The sequence below is a fragment of the Patiria miniata genome, unplaced genomic scaffold (genome assembly GCF_015706575.1).
Source record: "Patiria miniata isolate m_02_andy unplaced genomic scaffold, ASM1570657v1 HiC_scaffold_29, whole genome shotgun sequence".
Taxonomy (NCBI): Eukaryota; Metazoa; Echinodermata; class Asteroidea; order Valvatida; family Asterinidae; genus Patiria; species Patiria miniata.
The window spans coordinates 7,104,645-7,117,979 of NW_024037068.1; the positions used below are offsets into that span (position 1 = coordinate 7,104,645).

Consider the following 13,335-nt stretch of genomic DNA (forward strand, 5'->3'; position numbering starts at 1 on the left):
AAGTGTTCATGGGTAACACACGGGGGAGCATGCTGCGTGCAGCTGAGCAGTCTCTCGGAGATCGCCAAAGCACGCATGCTATGGGGAAAGGAACTTAGCTCGCTGGGGCGAAGGGAGGTGTGGTCAGTCGCGCACATGTACATCGCTACATGAATAATGCATACAGTAGCGCGCGTGGTATTGCATCATGCGCTGTGCTTGGTAAGAGACCCTGGGAATAAAAGTGCAAGTTGGCAATTTACGATAAATAGGTAAAATAAGGAACTATAAAAGACAACAAGAAGATTGTGTACTTCATGGACAGAGTGAATCCAGAGGGCGCTAGATTTCCATAATCAAGCATTCTGGGTTCGTAACAATATAAAAACAAAGTGAAGTGGAACACCAAAAGGAGCCTTTAATAAGGATTGAATTTGAAAATTCCATAACATGGGGCTTTGACAGACTTGCCTTTTACTGTAAGTGACAATGCAGTCACGGATCAAGAGGGGCGGGGGGGGGGGTCGAACCCCTCTCCTGCTCTGACATAATAAAGTAAAGATATTCTGCAGTGGTTATTATGTATCTGACGGGCCTGAACCACTCCCCCTCCTCCCAACCCAATCCCAGCAAAAGTTACTAGATCCGCCTCTGACATAAGTTGGTACATTGATACGAAATGTGATATTGACTTTTGAGAAAACTGTAACAATGCATCTGTATTTTTTCTCACGCAAAGCATGTTTTCATTGACTGTTAACCCCATGCGTACGGGAAGGGGTCATGGCCGCGGCCGCTAATCCTCATTGGAATGCAGTTGCCAGCTGTGGTATGCCGTGGCACACGGCTAGTGGGTAGTTCCACAGCTGCTGCTTTTGTGCAGTCCTGCTACCACACAAAGGCTGTGCAGTCATGCGGGCCACTTGCTCTATGTGTGGAGGAATGTCCCTATTACACCCCGTCCTTAAGGGGTTAAAGGTCTGGCCCTAACCATCGCGAGAAAATGATGGTTATTCCTTTTGTCTGCAAAAATACGGCATACTAGGCGCAAATGATTTCACAGGATGCTGAATTAGTCTAGTCGAAAGATAGGGTTTCCTTGCACGCCCTGGATATATATTTGTAACCTACTTTTTTTTGAAATCCTTAGGGTGTCTCGTGAACGAATTTTGATGTTCCCAAGATCAAATATTGTCCCTTGGGGTTCATTTGGCGGCCATCTTGGCAGCCACTTGGATTGCGACAAAAATCGGTTATTGACATAATTTTTGAGCCAGGCATCATAGGAAGACAAATGAAAATGTTTTATGGTTTAATTTCGGTGTGCGGAATCGATTGAAAACGTCATTTTTATAATAAGGCAGCCATCTTGGCGGCCATCTTGGATTCTGACGAAAAGTTACGTCAAATAACCGATTTTCGTCAAATTCCATGATGGCCGCCAAGATGGCCGCCAAGATGGCCGCCATATTATAAAAAATAACACTTTCAATCGATTCCTCACACCAACATTACCCCGAAAATATGTTCATTTGTCTTCCTATGATGACTGGCTCAAAAGTTATTTCAATTACTGATTTTTGTCGCAATCCAAGATGGCCGCCAAGATGGCCGCCAAATTAACCACATGGGACAATATTTGATCTTAGGAACATCAACATTCGTTCACTAGGCACTCTAAAAATTGCAAAAAAGTAGGTTAAAATATATATCCAGGGGGTGCATGGGAGCCCTATCTTCCGACTAGACTAAATCTTATTATTTCCTAACAATAAAGTCGGATATTTCATTATGTTTTGAAAGTTCAATGTTTGAATATTTGCTAATTGTGTCGATAACCTTTAACCACTTCAAAATCTAAAGAAAAAAAAAGAAAGAAAAGAAGCAAAAGAAAACAATTTGATAAAAACTGTTTTCCAGTTGATATTTTTTTCCAAATCTTTTTCCACCAGATACTGAACTACATGATTAACCATGTTGAAAAAGGACAGTTAAAAAAGAGTAATAATCTATATAATAATGACATTTCTAAACTAAGAACATGTTGCATACCAGATTTGCTAATATCATAAAGTAAGCTATATTGGACATGTGAAAGTTTCATGCAATATTTATTGGAATTTTAAAGTCTTGTAGAACAAAATTATTTGCAGTGCATGCTGAATAATATTCATTTCATGGGTTTACTAAGCGATTTTGAGTGGATTAATTTTTTATATTGACTCAAATTCATCCACTTCAAATGGTGTCTTCTTATTGTGTTCGCCATACTTCAACAAGGATAATAGTTTGTGACGCTGGAAGTAATTATTCACAATTCCGGTGCACTTCCATCCGGAGATTGTCAATACTTAGTGCTTTCTGGGTCCCAGAAAGTCCTGTGCAAAATGTCTGACATTCCAGAGAAAATGTTGAAAACGCCCGTTTGTTTACATGTGGCGCGTCAGTGTTTTTTGCCTTGCCCTTAAATATTTCGGGCAGTTAAAAGAAGCCATTGAATTTCAACTCGAAAATGAAACCGTCACTTTTTAAGGTATAGTTGTGTGCACGTTTATATTGCACTTGTCATTAATCTTTCCAATGATTATTATTTCGTGAGAAGTGCGTTTTTAGAGACCAAAAGAGCGCGACCGGCCATAAGTCTCCCTTTAAGAGCATTGTATTTTGATTTTTAAAAAATCCATATTCTAGCTGGTCTTCCAAAACTATCCTTTTTCACAATTTGCTTCATGAAAAAAGGATACTACAAAATGTAAATACATGTCATTGTAGGAAAGATTTCCATATACGAAGTTCACTCAAGTGTTTTCTAAGAAAATGCTTGTATATTCTCACTGCTCAAATTGACTTTGATGACATGAAATTGCTATCTGGGGGCTTGTAAGTCAATACAGAGGAAAATTAGTAAACTTCGCATATGGTAATCTTGCCACCATTGTATATTATTACTGATTAAGCCACTAAGAATCTAAACAAATCTTTAAAAAAACTTAAGTTCCTGTTAACCATCAGTTTTCATCCAACCGATTTCTTTTGCCGGCATCAATGAAGCATGGGAAACTCCTTCCTCTAAAGCTCATTGGAAAAATTGACAATTTAAAACTGTGGAGGAGTCTATGTCTGAAACATGGGTTAACCTTTAGACTGGTGACGGGCCCCTCCATCATAGCCCCCACTCACAATGTAGGAGGTGGGAACAACTCCGAACGTCCATATTGGGGACTCAGGAGGAGCACTTCAAGTGCAAATGTCTCTTTCAAATTATGAAAATATTTTTTTTTCAATCGATTCCGTACACCCAAATTACCCCCCCCCCAAAAAAAAAAACGTGTTCGTTTTCCTTCCTATGATGCCTTGTTCAAACGTTACGTCAAATAACCGATTTTCGTCAAAATCCAAGATGGCCGCCAAGATGGCCGCCAAGATGGCCGCCATATTGTAGAAATAACACTTACGTCCACTTACTTCAGAACGTCCGTATTGTATTGGGGACTCATGAGGAGCACTTTAAGTGCAATTAAATGTCTCTTTGGTCTTTGAGCATGTTTTTTCTTCAGTTTAACGACAAAGTCGCTCAAAATCATGTGACGGGTGCATTATAACTAACTTGTTGAATTTGCAGCCCAGTGGATACTAAACATTTTGAGAACAAATGCGCAATTTGTTGGCGTCTCGTAAATAAATTCCGTTGCTAACGCACGTACAAGGCTGTCCCTGCACGTAGGCAAATTTCTAAAATCACCTTCAAAGATCGTTTCTTCCGAATGATGCCATTTCAGGCAGGGAATTGGTTACCAGACCCATCTTCACTTTGAGCCAGGATTTCTTGTTCAATCGCTGGGTACGATTCTGGGTAACTGCAAATGATCCTATGTGTCTTTATGTTTTGATTGAAGCATTCTTAAATTTAACACCATCACGCATCTATGACTGATATATCCCCATGCTCCAAGTTGTCGAATTTCCAGCGAGCACTAGAGCTAGGTTTTCCAAGTTAGCATCGATGGAATTTACTCATTTATTGTGCAGCCGAGGACTTCAAAGCGCATACAGCATGCTGCCTTCCACTGAGTAGGCAGGATACGCAGGAACCTGGCCTGGAAAGCCTTCGGGAAAGTGGTGGTCACGTGGTTGTTTTCGTCAAAGTTTGCAGGGAACTGTGGAATCAACAATATGAACACGATTTTAAACCAGCGTTGAAAGGTTAATGGGGATGAGTTTTCCCTTGCAGTCAAACGGTTTCAGCAGAGGCAATAGAGGGAGCCCTCGTCCTACGCCATGCATAATCTTAGTTTTCAGGGCTTTGTAGAATCAGTAAAATAATGAGGGATTTAAAGTATTTAAAACACTATACACAAGACAGCTTTGCCTGAAAAGGTTTGGAAGGTAACGTTTAATAAGTCGATATGACAACAAATCCCAAATTGGCCTTTTCCCTTTCCTTTACTTATATTTAAAAGAGCGAATGTTTTAATCGACCAGCAAGCTTGCCTGGGTTTGCTGGCTGGTTCGAAGTTGATCTACATAGACGTGGGAAAGGGGAGGGGGGGGGGGATTATGGCAAATGTTCCCCTGCCCACGCTCGGAAAAATGATCAATGAGAATATGTTGAAAAAGTTAAGCAATTTTGGGGGAAATGTGCTTTGCCCCCCCCCCCCCGGGAAAATCCGGGCGACGCCCATGTTGATCTACTTTTCATCCAACATCTGCACTCGTAAACAGGATGTCGTGGGTTCTTACCACTCGACTTGCCTGGGTCTGTGGCTGGTTCGAATCGGATCTAGATTAATTTCCATCCAACATCAGCACCCGTAAACAGGAGGTCGTGGGTTCGAGTCCCAACCGACTGAGTTAGATTGTGAATTTTATCTCACAAACCCTCGGACAACACTGAGTATACAGTGTTTATGAAATAACATCGACGAAAGGGCAAATTGAACAATGCGATTGGACTATACCTTCATCGGTGTACTTGATCCACAATCAGTGACGTCGGTCCATTCTTGGCCATCGTCGCTGAAGGCCACTTTGAACTCTTCCACCCAATAGTAACGACCCGGGGGCAGCTGGGTGATAACGCCAGTAATGGTTGCATTGGAACCGAGGTCGACTTGGATCCATGGATCGGTGTCAACAGTACCAGCCCTACACCAGGCTCCGTCATGGTCCGGATCTGCAGAGTAAGCAGATAATCAAACATGCTGAGCATAAAACACTGCTTAGCAAATTTATGTGCTAAGCAAAACTGACAACCTGCCACAAGCGCTACACCAGGGAGAGGCCACACTTGCAAAGTAAGCGGATAATAAGGAGAAAGTATCGCATGGCCAATTTCAAATGCTTATCAAAAATCGGCATGAAAACAGTCACAAGCAATACACATACTTTTTGCTGGTAACCCTTCCCGCGTTATGTGTTTTATGTGTTGTTCTTAGCACCTCTATGACATTCAGCCAATGCTACGTTTACATGAGCGACTTGTGAAACCTGTGAAAGTTTCTGACCACAAAATGAGTAATTATAAATTTAAGGAAAAACAGACTTTACTTTGAAGCACCATCCCTCCGAGGAGAGTCTTAAACTGTTGGCATTTTTTGTAACCTTTGACAAATTATTTTTGTTTGAGTTGTCTTATTCTTCATCCCATGAACTTGTTGAACGAAAATGAAAGTTACTTCCAAGCCGAGCCCTGGTGGGTCCGAAAAGGCCTTGGTCGTTGTTGTACACTGACGACGCTGTGATGCTTGCATCTGGGATGCGACCATCTTCCATTCCTAAGGGTCCCTCCTCAGAGCACTCCAAAACATCTGTCGGAGTAGTGGAAAACAATCGATAAGGGTTGGGCGGGGCTCATTAAATCAATCGCATTCATTTTTTGTTATGGACATCGCCGGGCGCGGATTCCACCTTCTAAATCTACACTGGTTACCAGTCTCCTCTCGGATAATCTATAAAATGATGTTGTTGGTTTACAAAGCTCTAAATGGCAAAGCCCCCTCATACATCATGGACATGCTTTCCACTTACAGACCCTCCCGCACTCTCCGATCCAGTAACAAGCATCTACTACATGAGCCAAAATCACACCGTATTTGGGGAGACAGGTCTTTCTCTGTAGCAGCACCTCGTCTGTGGAATCGGCTACCTATTCACATCAAAACCTCAGAAACCATCCGGTCCTTCAAAACAGCTCTCAAAACTCACCTCATGTCGTCTTTCAATTAATCCCTTGCATTTATGTTTATTTTGTTTTTCTGCTCTTCCGTTGCTTACCTTAATTTGTTTAGTTTGTTTATTAATTCATATTTTTGCTGATGTTTTGCTTGTATACAATTATGTATAGCGCCTTGAGCACCTCACGGTGGATATTTTTGCGCTTTATAAATGTCCAATATTATTATTATTATTAAAGATCTTGGAAATGTGTAATGGAACTTTGTATGTTTGTAGATTTTGATTTGTACTTTGACGCTGCTGCTCAATCAGACGAAGTGTTTTAAGTGGTGACCATCACGTTTCAATCGTCCGTCTGTGAATGAAGATTTGCTTGGCTTTTTTTCGGACAACGTCCAGGGAAGCCTTTCTTCTGATTCTTGGCTTTGTTTTGTTTTTCTGATTCCTTTTTAGTTGTTTCGGCAAGTCACCTGAAACAGCTCTTGTTTTTTTAAGATTGTTTTTGCTTTGCTAATAAATAACAACTTTGTAAAACCTTAAAGAATATAAAACAATATTAACAAAACAAGTCCTTAATGAATAAAACTTCGAATAAAACAAAACACTGCATTGTGTCTTAAATTGCTATGTATACAGTAAATAAGTAAACATGTAAACATAGTAGAATGATTTGTTATAGTACAGAAATAAAGTGGGCTACTTAAGACTAAATACATAAATAAATGATAGTAAATAATAGTAAAAAAAACTTTAAAAAAGGTAACCTGTAGGCTACATGTAATAATCAAAGTTGGGAATACATCATGTACAGTCGAAAACCCTTATAACGCCTAGAAGGAATTGAGGCCAAGAATTCTGTGGACTGGTCTAAATTGGAACCACCGTAGTCTAGTATCGATTGTAACGCTGAATGGAAAATTACAAAGCGCTAGTATGATTGACGCTCAGTTTTGTCGTATACTCGTACAGCGGCATGGCTTCGGTGCATTTTGCTCACAAAAGCGTCAGATGTATAGGCTTTTTCGTCAAGATTTAGCATGTCAAGATGAAATAATGGCTTTTGTAACGATTATAGTGTGTTATTCCTGCGTATCGGGCCGATATGCACGTTTGTACGTGGGGAGAACATCTTCTTTTTTTTCAAGAATAAGGGGGGGGGGCGGGCGTACGTCCCCACTCCCCCTAGCTCAGCTCCCGAACTTAAACATTCTGTCACAAGTAAAATAGCACAAGGTAAGCCACCTCAAATAACTGCGTCATGCCATAATTTGTTGAGCAATCCACAAACTTACGCACTAAGAAACTTTCTTAAAATTGTCATGACTGAAATGTTGCGCAACGTACACAATAAATGGTGGCCCGAGACATGAAATCGGCCGCAGGGATGAGATTGATTGATAAAATTGATAAAATGACCTTAAAAGATCACACAACCACAGGAATAAGACATTGCACAATACACAGTACACAATATACCCAGACATTTAACAGTTGTTGACTGATGTGATGTGGGATATGACGTTTTGAACACCCGAGGGACGCATAGCGCCCGAGGCGAAGCCGAGGGTGCCATGTGTCCTCGAGGGTGTTCAAAACGTCATATCCCACATCACATCAGTCAACAACTGTTTTGTCATACCTCTGTCTGGATGATATGTTTTACTTGTTTTTCTAAGGGAAATTAAGGGTGGCAAACTGAAGGAATCTTTGAAAAATTTTCTTTCAACATATATAGATGTAGGGGCATTAAAACAAGCTTAAGTTCAGGGAAATTTGGGTAAAGGTTTTACAAGTTTAATGAAAAACAATCTTATCCCCTGGCATATTAGGGACAATGAATAAAAACCTGGTTTGTAGTGACAACGATGCAGACCCTTAAAAGAAAGAAATTTATATCAAACGGCGATGGCTATTTTTTTTTATGACAACTTGACAGCCATTTAATAACAATTCTCGTACAAAGCGGACTGCGTAGTCGGTACAACGTTTGGTGTTCGATGAGTCTTGTTCAAAAGCTAAATCTTTTATTTGTTGTTTGGAGCGGCTCAAAAACCTTTTTTGGGGGCGGAGAATCTGTGCCTCCGGGCTCAGCTGACATGTTGAGGCTGATGAGGATCGTATACGAAAAAACTAACTGTGTCAGCTCTGCATTTCCGAAGTTCTGAAGGCCTAGCCACCGTTACTAGAGTCAGTCAAAACGTAAACATAATCTTAATGCGGCTCGTCGCTGGCCGCCAAATTAAAGTAAATATCGTCTGCAAATGCACTGCTCCCTCACTGCTATACATTATATTGTGGAACGTGAAAGTACTGCGGGGTACCAGTGAGTACAAGTATAGTCTGGTTTAAACGCGGTCCGCGCATAAATGGTTTGGACTGTGGGGCGGGGACTAGTCTACATGCATGTGATATCACAATGTGATATACAACGGGAGTGTGCCATGCATATTTATCGCCCGGTCAGGTGATCGTCCTGGGCCAATGAAAATACAGTATAAAGACAGAGGTATGACAAAGTATGATATTGCATAAAACGCACAGTAGACCCATATATATTATGAAAATCAAGAATTTGATAAGCATGGCCTTGTATACGCATCTGAAAAGGTGGGTATACTAAAATAGCTTTTTAAAAATTGCAAATGTGAAGTTACACGTCCCTTACCTTAACAACACACTTTTCCGTATTAGACTAGTCACAATGTAGTGATGTTTAAAATTATAATATGAAATGTTTGCTTAAAAACTGTGATAGAGATCACACAATGTAACGTGAAAAGATGGTTATCGGCGCACTGCAATGTGAAAAATCAGAACCGCGTTGATGTCGCCACGCAATGAATCAGCTGAAAATGCGTAGAAAAATGTCTAGTGGATATTATGCCGGATCCGGTTTTCTTTTAGTAGGCCTATTAGTGCAAACCAGTAAATAGGCCAAATATCCGTCCGCCGAGCTCATGAATACAAGTTATACACTCAAATTCTTCTATATTAGAGAGTTCTGAGAGCCATGGAATCGGGAGATTGAAGAGATATGGCAATACACCTCTGGCCCGGACTTGGGGCTTGTAATTCAGAGCATTCTGGATGCAATCGGCCCCCAAAGTGGCACTATTTAGCCATGTTGTGGAGGGATCCCTTTTCAAGATGGCTACTTTTCCACTTTGGGAAACATCACTAATTTTAGGGGTCGTCTTCTTTGCGTGGGAATGTCTCGAAAAGTCATCTGTCAACCCAACAAAAATTGAAAATAAAATGAAAGATGACATGTTGATTATCATTTTCTGTGCAGTCTGAACACGTGAGAGTTTTGAGTATTTTTTAAAGAAATTTGAAGTATGGGCATTTACACTGTTGACTATGGGAATTTATTTGATTGGTTGCACTCCTATACGATGTTAGGCCGGGAGATCTTACAGCGCCCTCCTTGACGCATCATTAATGACGAGGAACAAAAAGACAGACTTTTCCGCAAATAAGCGGAAAAGCCAACAACAAAAAAAAATGAGAAAAACAATGGGTTTTCTGTTGATGGCGGAAAAGCCTGAAGTTCGGAAAGAAATTGCATTTCATGAAATTCGAATCATGGGAACAACTCCATTGCACGGTCCCTGTCTATTCGATAAGATAAAGCTCGATTTTAAATATAATAAAGAGACTAACACTATAGTAACGTGGTCTCCTAATTTGCATACGAATCGCAAAACGCTAGCAAACAGATAATTTTAGAAATGTGGTTTTGCAATCAAATGACTTATATTAATTGTAAAAAAAAAAACTCTTGCTTGTAATTTGGCACAACCACCACATTTCTGAGATTTCCCCGTAAGACAACATGCTATAGTTGCACTTTTAACAGTAATTTATGGAGTACAATTACTTGCCTTGTTTACCACGGCACTGGGTTCTGAAAGACGCGAAAGCCTTGTTACGAAGTGCGATCAGATCATCACCGGGTGCAGCCTTGACCATGACACTACACGTGTTCCCTCGTACAGGTAGAATACAGAGGGAACTAAAAAGCCCCAAAGTCCAACCGAAGACCCACATTTTACGCGGGTTTTTCATATCCAGCCAGTAGGTCTTCATTTTGATATCTGCGTTCAAACCGGGCAGAGCGCCACTCCCTGGCACGATGAGCCTTATGTTTGGAATATCGCTTGCTGTGGTCCCATTGTTTCCACGGTAACCGTAACAATGGTTACTGTTTGGAGTTGGTTCATCGACGATCATGACAGAGCGAAACCCAATGTCATGTGACGCTCGTTTTTTTTTTTTTTTTTTTTTTCCCCTGGAGGAAATATTTTATTCAACCTCACAGCATCTTCTCAGCTTTACAAAAACTACTTAAGAAACCAAGGCAATGTCGCAAAATATCTTGACCTATAACACATTTTGAATACAGCGTTTATTTTGACACAGTACTTCTAAGGAGTCCCATTTTGTATGAAATTTTGCAATAGATCCATTTGTAATCGAGATGTATTTTCCAAAGTAAAATAACGTTTTAAATCAATTTTCATTTTTGCATCTGAGGCATTTCCTGGCCACTTTCCCCTGACTTTTTGAATGAAATGTATTCGTGTTTTAGTGGGTGGGTCATCATAGTTGATAAATTACATCACAAGCATCACATCAGAACTGTAGCTTGACTCTCTTTCTAGATTTGCGCTCTTTAGCTTGATCCATGATTGTCTTTATAGGGAAAGGGCGTAATCATACATGTCGCCATGCACTACATGTTAAGTTAAATGGAATTTAACCATAAATTACATCACAAGCATCACATCAAAACTGTAGCTTGACTCTCTTTCTAGATTTGCGTTTTTTCCTTGAGAAAATAGCAAGGAAGAACCGGTTTTGTGCAAGCAAAATTCAGGGAATAATCCGTTGATACTAATATCTTGTTGGAAAATTCCAAAATCATTTCAAGAAAGTTACCGCCGTGAATCAGAGTTTATGAAGGGACGGAAAGTGGGATATGCTATCAGCATCAACAGGGCCGTTCCTCATTCTTGATCTTTTATGGGTTGTGGATCAAATTGGAGGACGAGAGGCTCTGCGGGCTGATGTAGTTTTTAGAAAAACCTTTTTTTTTTTGGCAACCAGGTTGTTGGGAAGATTTCCGTTTATTTAAGACTTAATTCACCGGTATGGATACCGATGTATGTACATGATTGAACTGCCGAGCGTATTTGTTAATTTTTTTTTCTCTTTCTAAAAAAATACATCAGCTCGCAGAGTCTCTCGTCCTCCAATTGATTCACATCCCATGAGGTAAAGAACGACGAACGGCCTTGTTGATAGCAAATCCCACTTTCCGTCCCTTCATAAACTCTGATTCACGGTGGTAATTACTTTCTTTGAATAATTTTGGAATTTTCCTACAAGATATCTACTTCAACGGATTATTCCTTGAATTTTGCTTGCACAAAACCGGTTCTTCCTTGCTATTTTCTCATTTAGAAAACCACTTATTTTTAAGAAAACACAAGTACAAGTCTGAGAAAAACTAAAATTCATGGTGGCGGCCAAACGTCATTCCGTTTAACTTAACATGTAGGCTTAGTGGCGACATGTATGATTACGCCCTTTCCCTTTAAACACAAAAACAAAAACAAAACAAAACACAAAAAGAAAACAAGAAAAATGTGGGGCAGGGCAACGGGGGCCATGCCCTCCCCCCCCCCCCCCCCCGCAAAAGAACCCATTTTTTTTTTAGTGGCATCGCAATAAAGGAAGGCACTGTGTACACCACCATATTTTCCTTTTAAAAAAATGGTAAAAGTGGTCAGAAATTGCCTCAGATCGCACCACAGAACATCTAGATACCAAAAAAAATCCGCCCTTGGGGCCATGCAAGGCCTTGTGTACATTAAACAAAAATAAAAAAAAAATTGGCCTGTTATTATTGGTACGGCGATAGTCGTACCTGCCGTACCGCCTTCCTACGGCCTTGGCTAGAAGGAATTGAGGCCAAGAATTCTGTGGACTGGTCTAAATTGGAACCACCGTAGTCTAGTATCGATTGTAACGCTGAATGGAAAATTACAAAGCACTAGTATGATTGACGCTCAGTTTTGTCGTATTCTCGTACAGCGGCATGGCTTCGGTGCATTTTGCTCACAAAAGCGTCAGATGTATAGGCTTTTTCGTCAAGATTTAGCATGTCAAGATGAAATAATGGCTTTTGTAACGATTATAGTGTGTTATTCCAGCGTATCGGGCCGATATGCACGTTTGTACGTGGGGAGAACATCTTCTTTTTTTCAAGAATAAGGGGGGGGGGCGTACGTCCCCACTCCCCCTAGCTCAGCTCCCGAACTTAAACATTCTGTCACAAGTAAAATAGCACACGGTAAGCCACCTCAAATAACTGCGTCGTGCCATAATTTGTTGAGCAATCCACAAACTTACGCACTAAGAAACTTTCTTGTCATGACTGAAATGTTGCGCAACGTACACAATAAATGGTGGCCCGAGACATGAAATCGGCCGCAGGGATGAGATTGATTGATAAAATTGATAAAATGACCTTAAAAGATCACACAACCACAGGAATAAGACATTGCACAATACACAGTACACAATATACCCAGACATAGTATGATATTGCATAAAACACACAGTAGACCCAAATATATTATGAAAATCAAGAATTTGATAAGCATGGCCTTGTATACGCATCTGAAAAGGTGGGTATACTAAAATAGCTTTTTAAAAATTGCAAATGTGAAGTTACACGTCCCTTACCTTAACAACACACTTTTCCGTATTAGACTAACCACACTAGTCACAATGTAGTGAGATCACACAATGTAACGTGAAAAGATGGTTATCGGCGCAATGCAATGTGAAAAAGCAGAACCGCGTTGATGTCGCCACGCAATGAATCAGCTGAAAATGCGTAGAAAAATGTCTAGTGAATATTATGCCGGATCCGGTTTTCTTTTAGTAGGCCTATAAGTGCACACCAGTAAATAGGCCAAATATCCGTCCGCCGAGCTCAGGAATACAAGTTATACACTCAAATTCTATATTAGAGAGTTCTGAGAGCCATGGAATTGGGAGATTGAAGAGATATGGCAATACACCTCTGGCCCAGACTTGGGGCTTGCAATTCAGAGCTTTTTGGATGCAATCGGGCTCTAAAGTGGCGCTATTTAGCCATGTTGTGGAGGG

The 13,335-nt window shown here is 40.5% G+C and overlaps 1 protein-coding gene across 1 annotated transcript; it reads right to left on the bottom strand.

Moving 5' to 3' along the window:
* Positions 1-3,989: 3,989 nt before the first annotated feature.
* On the bottom strand, positions 3,990-5,751 carry LOC119735911 (lactadherin-like). Its single transcript, XM_038209858.1, has 3 exons — positions 5,655-5,751; positions 4,938-5,152; positions 3,990-4,136 (listed from the first exon to the last, which is right to left on the bottom strand). The coding sequence occupies exons 1-3, from the start codon at positions 5,749-5,751 to the stop codon at positions 3,990-3,992; spliced, it is 459 nt and encodes a 152-aa protein (XP_038065786.1).
* Between the last annotated feature and the right edge of the window lie 7,584 nt (positions 5,752-13,335).

Excerpts from the sequence above, each read along its gene's own strand:
- LOC119735911 (XM_038209858.1), bottom strand. The coding sequence starts at position 5,751 with ATGGAAGATGGTCGCATCCCAGATGCAAGCATCACAGCGTCGTCAGTG. Across the intron at positions 5,153-5,654 it reads CACCAGGGCTCGGCTTGGAA|ATCCGGACCATGACGGAGCC; the intron begins GTAACTTTCATT and ends CTTACTCTGCAG. Across the intron at positions 4,137-4,937 it reads GATCAAGTACACCGATGAAG|TTCCCTGCAAACTTTGACGA; the intron begins GTATAGTCCAAT and ends TTGATTCCACAG.